The sequence below is a fragment of the Cicer arietinum genome, chromosome 7 (assembly GCF_000331145.2).
Source record: "Cicer arietinum cultivar CDC Frontier isolate Library 1 chromosome 7, Cicar.CDCFrontier_v2.0, whole genome shotgun sequence".
NCBI lineage: Eukaryota > Viridiplantae > Streptophyta > Magnoliopsida > Fabales > Fabaceae > Cicer > Cicer arietinum.
In genome coordinates this window covers 59,967,235-59,979,719 of record NC_021166.2, presented here as the reverse complement: position 1 = coordinate 59,979,719, position 12,485 = coordinate 59,967,235, and the positions used below count along the sequence as shown (strand labels likewise).

Sequence of the window (12,485 nt, the reverse complement as noted above, 5' to 3'; positions counted from 1 at the left end):
TGACAAAAATATAATAAAACATACATAACAAAATTTTAAGGGTATAATGGAGGTACAATAATATTTACATAAAATTCTAAGAGTATAATAGAGGTGCACTGAAGTAAAAATAATTTTATTCCATCATTTGTTAATCATTTATGTTATTGCCGTATATGCATGTTACAAAACTTTTTTTAAAATAACCGTCAAATATTTGATTTTAATTGGTTGTTTGAGTAAAATAAAATAAATTTACACTAATATACGCTTTATTTTCTCAAATTTTAACATGAAATTATTTATTTTTTAAATATTATTAACCAATCCTTAAAAAAAAGGTATAATTATCACCCCAAAAAATAATTAAAATATTTTATTATTATTTTAATGTCTTCATTTTTTATTAAATATTCTTTGGAACAATGTACTTTTGAATAACAATTGTTCTATAGACTATAGGTACAGTTTACCTGTATGATACCTTTACTAAAGTGCCTTTGATAATAATAATAAATTAAAAACAAATATTGAACCCAAAATTTCTATTAGTCCTTTGTGTCTATTTAACCCATGATGGCCTAATCTTTTTTCTTCCCTCTCTTTACCTTTTCTCTCTTTTCCACAAGAGCTTATTTCCTCTCAAAGTCTCAATTCCAATTCAATCCCAATTCATCTAAATCTTCCAACACCCTTTTCTTGAACATCCCTCCAATTTATCTCTCTTTGCCACATTGCAACTATACCCCTTTCTTTTCTAATGTATAAATTCACAAAAGTCATAACCATTTTACTTCTTGTTTCAAAGACATAAAAAAGACAACAACAAAAAACAACTATCTTCAAATTAAGTTCATTTTATTTCTACATCATCATAATTAATCCTTGATCTGAAAAATTATTTATTTCTCTATGGAAAACCAGTTCTTTTTGAATGCTGGATTTGAACCTTCAATGCCAACATGGCAATCACTTTCTTCAGCCATGGAAATTCAACCAACAACACTTCTAAATTGTTCCTCTGACCAAAACCAAGATTGTTTTTTCAACCCAAATTGGGAAAAGTCAACGGATCAACAAAATCATCACTTTGATTCTTCAGCACTTAGTTCAATTGTTTCATCCCCAATTTCATCATCACCACCCAATGAAAATTTCATGATGAGGGAATTAATAGGAAAGTTAGGAACTTTTAGAAACTCTTGTGATGAGATCTCACAACATTTTGTGAAAGAGAATATGCAAAATATGAATTCAAGTGTTGATCTTGGTTTTGTTGAAAGGGCTGCAAAGTTTTCTTGCTTTGGAAGCAAAAGTTTCAATGAAAGGAGTAACAACCAATTTGTGATGAAAAACAACAATGTTGAGTTTGTTCAAAGATCTGTTAAAGTAATGGAAAATGGGAAGATACTACCAAGAGTTTCAAGTAGTCCTTCACTCAAAACACTTGTGTCACAAATTAATAACATAGAGAACAAGAATGAAAATGGGAGAATGGAAGTGGCTAATTCTCAAGAAGAATCTACAATTTCTGAGCAAAATACACCAAATGGAGAAATGGGTGTCAAAGTTTCACTTGATATTATGAATTCAAGGAAAAGAAAAGCTTCTTCTTCTAAGGGAAAAGCTTCAAATTCTTCCAGTCCAAAGAAGGTAAAGTTGCAATTTTTTAAGAATTTAATTTATATACAACGTCATCATCCGTATGCATTTTTTAGACTATTAATCGATTACAACGGTTAGATTATAAAAAACATTTAATTATAATAATCATAAGTTACATATATGATTAGGTGTGATTTGTTGATACTATAAAACTTTTTATATAGATGATCTAGTAAAACTAATTTTATTTTTTAAAGTCAATCTTTTATTTTTGTTTTGGGTTTTATGATGAGGGGAATTTTCTGAATTTTATAGTTTTTTTTTTCTTTTTTTTACTTTAGGGTGTTGAAGGTAGTGGTGAAGAGTCAAATGCAAAGAAAAGTAAGTCAAATGAAGGTGAGAGAAATGAAAATGGTGGCATGAATATGGAGGAAGATTCCAAAGAAGGTACTACTAATGCAGGGGAAGAGAAACAGAACAAGAGTAATTCAAAACCTATTGAACCTCTAAAAGATTACATCCATGTCAGAGCAAGAAGAGGTCAAGCTACTGACAGTCATAGTCTTGCAGAACGTGTAAGAACAACTCTTTCTTTTTTTGTATGATTTTTTTTTACCAAATAAGTCAAAGGTTTTAAATTGTGGTTGTGGTTCGGTCAAAATCTTTGATGTTGCATGTAATTATGAATAAATATTTGATTGTGATGTTTACTCTTAAAATTGAATTTGTATTAAAATTAAACGGTTCAAGAAATACGTATTTTTATTTTATAAGTAAAATATCAAATTTGAATCTTTATCGTCTAATTTTGATCGAACAATTGTTAAATTCATAAAAACTTTGATATTCCACGGTTGCATAGTGTAATTAAAATCATAAGAAACATGTGTCAAGTTTCATGTTGATTGACATTATATGAAATTGTTTGTAAACAGGTACGGAGGGAGAAAATCAGTGAAAGGATGAAACTTCTGCAAGATCTTGTACCAGGTTGCAATAAGGTATGAAGAATTTAATTAATAGTTAAATCATAATACAAAAAAGAGTGATTTAATTTCATGTTTCTAAACTAATTTGATATGCCTATGATTATGAAATAATTATTTATGATTGTTTGTAGGTTACTGGAAAAGCACTTATGCTTGATGAAATTATAAATTATGTTCAGTCATTGCAACGTCAAGTTGAGGTAATGAATCTTCACCAATAAGCATCTCAATTATGAAATCTCATTATTTTTTGTTTTCTTGCTCATTAAGTTATGCTTTTATTTCTTCATATGATGGCAGTTTTTGTCTATGAAATTGTCTTCTGTTAACACAAGGATGGATTTAAGTATTGAAAGTCTTGTATCAAAAGATGTAAGTTTCAAGGCTCTAGACAATGCTTTGCTTTTTGCAACAAAATATGTTGCTTTTTTATGTTTTTTTATTTATTTCCTTTTTGTGATTTCAGGTATTTCAATCAAATAATTCATTGCAAAATTCAATATTCCAATTAGATTCCCCAGCACCATCCTTTTATGGACAAAACCAAGCTATTCATAATAACATTCCTAATACAACTGTGACCCATTGCTCAGTGGACACATTAGATCCTTCTTTGTCCCAAAATGTTGGCATGCATTTACCTCTTCTAAATGGGTTTAATGAAGCTGCCTCACAGGTAACAAATTTCTTCCACTTTGTTATATTAATTATTTAATTAATTAATGAGTAATGTTATTTATCACAAAAAAATTCACGAATTATCACATGTCAGACTAATAAAAGTAAAAAATATTATCATTTGAATTTGATTGAAAATATGAGTGTACTGATCAATCAATCATGCATCGTGATTAAATTAATGTTTCGCAAATTTAATTTATGAAATTGTAAAGAATTATTTATTTTGACCGGATTAGTCTTTTTGTTAATTACATGACCAAATTATCCCAACCATACTATTTCAATAAATAAATTGGTGATTCACTCCTAAATTAATTAATTAATTAATTAATTGATGATGTGTAATGTAAAGATGTATTATTTAGCTAATCTTTTAAACTTTTCCTAATTAACTCTGTTTATTTTTTACAATGATTCTCAGTATCCATTAACATTTTGTGAGGAGGACTTACACACTATTGTTCAAATGGGATTTGGCCAAACTTCAAACAGGAACACACCAATACACTCCCCAAGTTTCAACGGTAATGAATAAAGCAGAAAAAGAAATGTCACAAATTATTGACAGATTAATGAAATATCATTTTCATTAGGCACAAGAAATTTGACCTTAATCCAAATTATTTTTTGGTCCAATGCAGGTTCAAATCAAGCATCACAAATGAAAATTGAGCTCTAATCACCTTTCATTATGCCTGAATTGAAGCCCAAAGGGATAGGAAAACTGCTGTACACAAAAAAAAAAAAAAAATTAATTCCAACTACCCCATGGATTATTTAAGCCATTCTTATTAGGTCTATTAAATAGAACTTTTTTTTAGACTTTTAAGTTAATCATTTCACTTTTTTTTCTTTCTCTTTATATCATTTCAGTTTCTAATCTTCAAGTTTTTTTTTTCAACTTATTTACTAAATTTTACCATTATTCAATGTAAAATCTTAGGACCGATTATGTATTCTATGGTGCAAATTATTATTGTTACATAGCACCAATTGTAAGATATAGTGCTAATTAATTAAAGGAAAAATTTGAAACAAGTTTCATTATCCCTGTACAATATTTCACTATTATATAGTTTCAATAATTCGTAGATCACATCAATCCACTGAGAATTTTCGTGGGTCTTCGAAAAAATCTCGTTAAAGGTCATGTCAATTAACCTCTGCTAAATTGCACAATCTGGTGGATATGATTCTCACTTGTGTTGTAACCAGCTGTATTAATAGTGGGGTCTCTTTTTTATGTCTCAAAAGTCTAATTATAAATTATGGCTAACTTCATCTATGGTCAACAATAACTTCTTCCATTTTTTGTGTTTTTTTCCTATAAATTTTTCTTTGGTTCACCAATTATTACAAGCTTCTGTATTTTTATTTTATTTTCTCCATTACAAAATAGTCAATAAATTTAATTATTATGCCCAATTAATATGAAATATTATTACACTAATACTTGATTAATTTTATCATTGATTTAATTCATATATATTTTTATTATAAAGAACTTTTATTTTATTAATCAATTATAATGGTTAGATTATAATCACAAATTTATATGTGCATCACTTTTAATATAAAAATAATAAAAATCAATTTTTTTTCATATAATTTAAAGTTGTTTATTAATTGATAGTATAAAACATCTCTATATTGTAAATACATAAATTAAGTCTTAATTTTTAAATGACACATATAAATGATTATAATATGTTGATACTTGTAAAAAAATTATTTTCTTTTATTATTTAGATATTTGTTTTGTGAAAATACTTTTAAAAGATAATATTACGATATGAAGTCATGATACAATATGATTGGATGTTTACCTATTTTTTACACCATCAATATAAAATTGTATAAATATCATAAAATTTCAAAAAGTAGAGCTAGAGGTTAGAGGTTAATTATAAGTTAGAACCGCTCCATTTTAAAGAAAACACTAATTTTTTAATTAACTAATATATTATAATATATGTGAACATCAAAAGAATACCAGGTTGGCAGTGGTGAGATTATGACTAGGCCCAATGAACCTTGCATGGGGCTTTTTATGATCTTACCAACTTTTGATATTAACTTGTGAGTATGAAAAGGGTTTGTAGTGGAGTTCTGGTTTGGAAAGATACACTTAATATATTAATTTACACCAATCTTTTTCTAAGGGGGTTGTTAGGAAAAATCCAGTGTTTTGGGTTTAACAAAAGATATAGGGGTTGAGGTCTCAATAATTTTTATATTGAAGAGTGTATTATTGGATTGTAGATTAGTGTGATTTAATAATTAGAAAGATGCTTTCAACGTAGTGCTCTGTTCAGAACAGTTGTGCATTATAATGTATTATCACAAACTAAATACTAATTATGTAATAAGAATTTAATTGTCAATTAATCACAATTATTTATTTACATAATTTTATTAATTTTAGATGAAATTATGATAAAAATTAAATTTATTTAATAATTTAGTAGTTGTAGTTAAATGATTATGTGAATTTTTTTATCACTATACATTAATTAAGTTCTTTATAATAATGCTATTTCTTAGTTATAAAAAAATAAATAATTAAAATGTTAAATCAGAATAGAAAATGTTAATCTGACAGTGTTGTCGCCTAAAACTACAAACGACCAATCATAGAACGACGTGTCTAGGGATTAATTCTTTATTAGTTAATTTATCTTCCTCAACTATACATGCTGTTTTATTCTTCTTTAGAGTTCTTATATATTTTAAATTATGCCAATCATAATGGTAAGTAACTAATGAATAAAATCAAATGACGTTGACAAGCAACATCTAGTGGAGTTGATATCTGTACCTCAAATTTAATATGTTACTTTTTTTTTCAGTTAACACTTTCCTACAATATTTTTCTTTCTATATGTACTTTCTAAGTTTAACCCATATAGAGAACTTGGAACTACAATCAATTGAGTTTGATTTTTTATGTTTAAGCAAGAATTTGAAATCTCTATTTAGTTAGTATATGAAATTTTGTAATAGAACTATTGAATAAGATTGAAACTTAAGTGAATTTTTTAAAAATTTATACTCAAATTACTGATCCAGACACTATATATATGTTCAAATTTAAAGTTAAAAAAATCACATTTTCGAGGTATTGTCTATTTTGAATCTGTTGTGAATTTTTATAGTTTTATCTTTTGTAAAAAATGATCTAGAACTTTTTGGTTTAACCAAAGTAGTAGTCCTCCATTAATTCAAGGCTAAAAGTAGGGGTGTTCAAAAAACCAAAAACTGAACCAAACTGCCGAACCGAACCAAACTGGTTTTGAACTGAACTGGTTTAAGAATCGAACTGTTTTCGAACTGATTTTTGTAAAACTAGAACTGAACCGAACCGGTTTTTCAATTCAAAAAACCAAACCGAACCGGTTTTTATTTCATAAAACTTGAACTGGATTTTTTTTAGAAGTAATTAGGGGTAATTATGTAAATTTTGGCCTATATGAACAAAAACATTAAGTTAAACCAGTTCGGTTCGGTTCAAAATAATAAACTGGTTCACCACTTTTATAAACCGGTTCGGTTCGGTTCTTTGAACTGAAAACCAGTTCGGTTCAATTTTCAAACGGTTCTCAGAACTAAACTTTATCCACCCCTAGCTAAAAGGTGAGTTTGTCACTTTTGTGGTAGAGACCTTGTAGGTTTGTTCCGACTTACAAGTTAATGTTTGAATTGTTCTGACCTCATATCTATAGCACCAAATTTTTTAGATATGGTTTGTTTTAGATTTATCATATTTGTAAATTCTCACAGTTTTGTATTTTGAAATAATGTGTCTCACTAATTTAAAGATTGTAAAAGTAGTATATAAATTATCTTTTAACTTTGATTATCAAATAATGTGAGACTTTTTTACATAACTGGAACATTAAGAATTTAGATTTTTTTATATAAAAAAAAATAGATTTTAATTTAGATTATATTACTTAATTAAAAATATTTCCATGTTGTTGTTTAATTCAAAATTTTAATGACAAAATAAGAAAATTTATTTAATTTTTGTATTTTTTCTATCACGAATGATGACTTAGGAATGAAGGTTTCTTCAAATCTAATTTTTCAAACCGTGCATAAATCTATATCAAGCTTTGCCTAAAATCACTTTTCACTTAAGCAATAACTTTTTATCATTGAAATTTTAGAAATGAAGAGTCGTACTCATCAGGGATTCCATTTCTTTTTTAATTATTGCATAATGTTAGTACAAAATCATATTCTTCTTAGCTTCTTCAAAAAATGTTAGTGCAAAATCAACTATAGAAAACTAACATATATATTAATGAATTGGCCAAAGGAAACAAACAAAAGGGTAAGCATAGATCTGACAAGATGGCGTGGCAGTGTTTTTATGATCAGTAAATGTCTTGTATAAGCACTTGTGAAAGTTCCAAACGCAGTTTTCATAATATTTTATGTTCCCCTTTAAAAGGTAATAGATAGACCATAATATATCCTTACTTTTTTTTCACTTTTTAATGTCTTTTTGGTTTGTTCGTTTTCTTCTCCCTGTGATTTGTTCTATAAACTATATCACCTTTATTAGGTACCAATTGAAACAAATGAAAATCTACACCCTTTAACTAACGTGGGTCTTCAATTTACCTAATTACAAATAGAAATTTGTAGTTCAATGGTCATATTCATATATACTCAAAAAGAAAGGGAAATAAAAAAGCATGCATTCAGTTTTTTCAGTTAAAAAAAATTCAATGATCAAGTAAAAATAATATTTTTACACGGACATTCAATTTTATACAATTATCTATATATATATATATATATAAATAAATAAAAAATAAATAAATAAACATTATAACATGATGTAGTGTGTAAAAATATATTAGATTGAAGTAAACTTTGCAAGACTTGTAAAATCGGATTAAATAAATAAAAAATATAAATCTGATCAGTTGTCCATCATAAACTTATTTTTTATGTCTGATCTAACATCAAGGCATATTTTGTATTAACGTAAATTATATTTAGATAGATAAACTAATGAACTAATATAAACTATGAGATTATAAGTTATATTTTGATATTTAACATGATATTTTAAAGAATCTGATTTTATATGACATTAATTTTATAATATCTTTAAATTCTTTAAAAAATAATATAAAATAGTATGCTTAAATTGCATAAAAGATTGACAAAATTGTGAAATAACACAAAGTACAAAATTAATATAATAATAATAATAGTAAATTTTAATGTACCAAAAAAATTAATAGTAAATTTTATATTTTCTTAAATAGGTCAATTTTGTAGTTTTAAAAAGATTTTTTAATGGTTCATTGTCTAGTCTTGTTAGTGAAATATACTTCCAAAATTAGAAAAGCTTTGAACGTGTCTATTTTAAAGAAAAGTTTGACATGATTTGAATATGACATAAGTTATGCTATATTAATCGATCTTACTTATTTTTACTTATTTCTGTTGTTCTATAATTATACTATGATAAAATATATTTTTATAGGTGAGTTTTAGTATTTAATTTATTAATAGGAAAGATAAAATGTTAGTAGTAGTGATCAAATAAGTGACTTTTTTGTTTACATATTTATTCATAGTTTTTAATCTAACAAAAATGTTCTCTCCATGAAATAGTTTAATTGTCCCACTAAAATGACAAGAAAATTAACTAATGAGGTCCTACCAAATGAGAATGTTTTGGGAGTTTTAGAAGGCACTATAATGATCATTAGGGTAGGTACCCTACTAAGCAAAGCTTTCACGGTTATATTCACCCACTTCTCACTTTCATTAGGGGACCCCTCTTTTACCTTTTCATTTTTGGGGTCAATTTATTCATCTATTTTACCTTGAAATGTAGGAAATAACCTATTTTTTTGTGCTTTTAGCAACTTTGTTTCTTTTGCTTGGGGTGAGAAAATACTAAGGCCCTATATAACCTATCATTTGTTTTACCTACCATCCATTATTGTGTGCTCCACAACAACAATAAGATAATTTCATGTCATAGCTAGTTTTCTGCATTTGCAAGGCTCTCACTATCAATGGCCAATTTTTTGTTCCCCTAAAGAAAATTTGAAATTTGTGTCAATGTCAAATGAATTCTCGTTGCTCACCTGAATTTCATTTCAATCTATGCCAGGTATTTTAGATAAGGGACACATTTGTGTCAATGTCAAATGAATTCTCGTTGCTCACTTGAATTTGATTCCAATCTATGCCAGATATTTTAGATAAGGGACACATTTACTTTCTGAGGTGAAATTAGATGAGTTGCTTCAATCTCCAATCACCATAGGTATAATTTATCTATCAACGTCTAGTTCGTCTGGCTGATAAAAGATTAAGACGCCTTAAACAAGAAGTTAGAAGTTCGATTCATGATTTTTCTATATAAAAAAAATTCGATTGAAAGGAAAGAATTCACTTATGTATTAGACAATTTTTCAAAAATTAGTCATTTCTATTAAAAAAAGTACAATCTATCTATAAAGACAACTGATTTACCTGCTAAGAACAACTAGTTTAATTTTAGTTGGTTTCTAATTATATTGTAGTTACTATATCTATTACTAGTAGCTGAAATCAACCGGTTCACTTCGAGAATTAGATTCTCTTCTTACGTAAAAAAAGATTTAAATATTTTAATATGTGATATATCTCACTTATTTAAATAGAAATGACTCACTTTAAAATTGAGAAAATATAATATTTTGCAAGCTCATATTAGTCATCAAAGTGAGAAATAAATAAGAAAAGTGATATATTACCGTCATTTAATCTACCTGCCATTAATTGTAAATCTATGATCGAGGCTTCAACGGTTGGAACAAATTGATTTTTAATAATAAGTGTTTCTTTGTTTTCAACGGTTGGTATAAGTGTTTTTTTGTTTTCAACTATTAGTTTGATTGACTCAACAAAATCTAAAACAAGATATACAATGATCATATAGTAGCTTCGAGTTTTAGTATTTTTCATCTTCTTATTTTCATTTGTAAGTATTTGTGTTTTGTTATTTTAATTGTTGTTGATATTATTTGTACATCATACTTAAACTCTCTTAAACTATTATTTAATTATAATAGTTATTTTTTTTTTAACATATTTTTTACTTTAAAGAGATTTTCACATTAAAAATCTTAGTGCATTTGATTTGTTATGTTTTTCTTTATAATTGTTTTTTATATATATATATATGTTTGTTGTTTCTCTTTAATATTTTTGAAATTTAGGAGAATTTTGTTTCCATGTTGTATAACTTTGCTATTACTTATGTTATTGATTCTCCATGAGTACACATTATTGGTTTAGGCTCAAGCATATTCACAATATACAAGATGTATATAAGCATGAACTTCATTGTAAAAATAAAAAATAAAAATAAAATAAAATAAAAAACAAATTTACTTTTTAAAACAAAATCAGGATACATAGTCATGTTCAAAACAAAAAACAAACAAAAAATTCTTTGAAAAAAACAATATGTTTTTTATGTTTTTTTTAATGTTTCAATATCGCACAAAGATAATGATGATATAAATGGCGCTACTTCGCTCATTGTTGTCACGTCGCTTCATTCTGAATTTGAATTTTAAACTTTTAAAATAATTGATGAAAAATTATAACTAATTTTTTATTTAAAAATGATTGTTGGTTGTATTTATTTAAAATTTCAACTTTTAAAAGATTAGTATACTAATTATATTTCAAACAATTGTTGGTTGTATTTGTTTAAATTACAATTGAATCAAATCAATTCTAGTTGTATGAAATGAATTCGAGATATATAGTAAACGAGAACATGTTAAATCAATACAAGCTATTATGCAAATTCTGGTTTTGTTTGAATTTAGGGACCAAATTGACATTAAGTTATGTCTATTAGCGACTTTTTTTATAATAAATTGTATTTTTTAAAAATTATTTTGACAGTAAATTTATTTTTAAGGACCAAATTGATATAAGTTACTTTTTATTTCGCCATAATTTTTTTTTCTAAAAAATAAATATTATCATTTTAGTATTGTCAAATCAGCCGCACATGTATCGTAAAGATAGTGTAATATGTCATCACCACGCCAATAAATTCATAAAATTAACAGTTAAGTTACTTTAACGTCACATACTAAACTATCTAATGTAGAGTTTTTACTAAATTAAAAATCAAAGTGATAACTAGTTACTTTTTCGGAGACTAAAAGTGTAGTTTATCAAATAAATGGTCTAAAAATTCGGTATAGTCCAAAAGTAAAGGCACATTTTTAGGGGGGAAACGGTGGAAATTAAAATAATGAGGGGGTGTAAATATCAATTCTCTTGACCAAATTGGCTAACGAAAAGGTAGGTTTTGAAATATACTTAGCTAAGCCCAAAAGAAAACCTGAAGAAAGTTGGCTTTTGTATCCCCACAATTAATCTTATACCCCTTCAAATTGTTAAAAACTCAAAATTATCTTTAAAATTTTCATTTACTGAATGGAAAAAAAAAATATTTTAAAATTTCACCTCCTCAACTAAATTTCTGGTACTTAAAATTTTTCCATTAAAATCTGGTACACAACTATTCACTACCGGAAATTTCGTATTTCAAATTTCGGAAATTTCGCCAACAAACAAATTTCTGGTAAAGTATTTATAATACTGGAAATTTGTGCTATAAAATTTTCGGTAGTTACATTTTCTTTACTGGAAATTTCAAATTTTTGAAATATCCGATAGTTATATTTATCTAACCGGAAATTTCAATGAAATATCCAGTAGTTATTTTACTATTAAAATACTATTAATAAAATAAAATATATTAAAAAAATACATCAAAATGATTGACTAAGTGTGCCAAAATAAATAACATGTCCCTAATATTTTGTCCATAAAATAACAACATATTTTCTTAACAACTCTCTCCTATCTTTACTGCTAATATTTTATAAAATAACAATTTATTTTTTTAATAACTCTCTCCTATTTTTATTTCTCCTATTTTTATTCCGATCTAATAAATAAAATATTGTTAATGTAATTAAAAAATAGTAATAAAAATATTTTAAAAAATAGTAATAAAAATATTTTAAAAAATATAAATTTTTAATAATATAATTTACTTTATTATTATTATTAATATAATTTATTCTATAATTTATTAATAATATTTTGTTTTTTAAAATATTATAATTATTTTTGTTTTATTAAATAAATAATTTTGTAATTGTAAAAAATGAGAAGAAA

The 12,485-nt window shown here is 25.9% G+C and overlaps 1 protein-coding gene across 1 annotated transcript; it reads left to right on the top strand.

Moving 5' to 3' along the window:
• Window positions 1-560: 560 nt before the first annotated feature.
• LOC101513433 (transcription factor bHLH62-like) lies at window positions 561-4,298 on the top strand. Its single transcript, XM_004510174.4, has 8 exons — window positions 561-1,632; window positions 1,926-2,159; window positions 2,520-2,585; window positions 2,705-2,773; window positions 2,874-2,945; window positions 3,040-3,249; window positions 3,676-3,778; window positions 3,896-4,298. Exons 1-8 carry the CDS (start codon window positions 892-894, stop codon window positions 3,931-3,933), a joined length of 1,533 nt encoding a protein of 510 aa, XP_004510231.1. The 5' UTR covers window positions 561-891; the 3' UTR covers window positions 3,934-4,298.
• The last annotated feature ends 8,187 nt before the right edge of the window (window positions 4,299-12,485 follow it).

What these genes read in the sequence shown, in the direction of transcription:
- LOC101513433 (XM_004510174.4), top strand. Translation starts at nt 892, where the DNA reads ATGGAAAACCAGTTCTTTTTGAATGCTGGATTTGAACCTTCAATGCCA. An exon ending in AAAGTCTTGTATCAAAAGAT is followed by an intron (nt 2,946 to 3,039) that starts GTAAGTTTCAAG and finishes TTGTGATTTCAG; the next exon opens with GTATTTCAATCAAATAATTC. An exon ending in ACACTCCCCAAGTTTCAACG is followed by an intron (nt 3,779 to 3,895) that starts GTAATGAATAAA and finishes GGTCCAATGCAG; the next exon opens with GTTCAAATCAAGCATCACAA.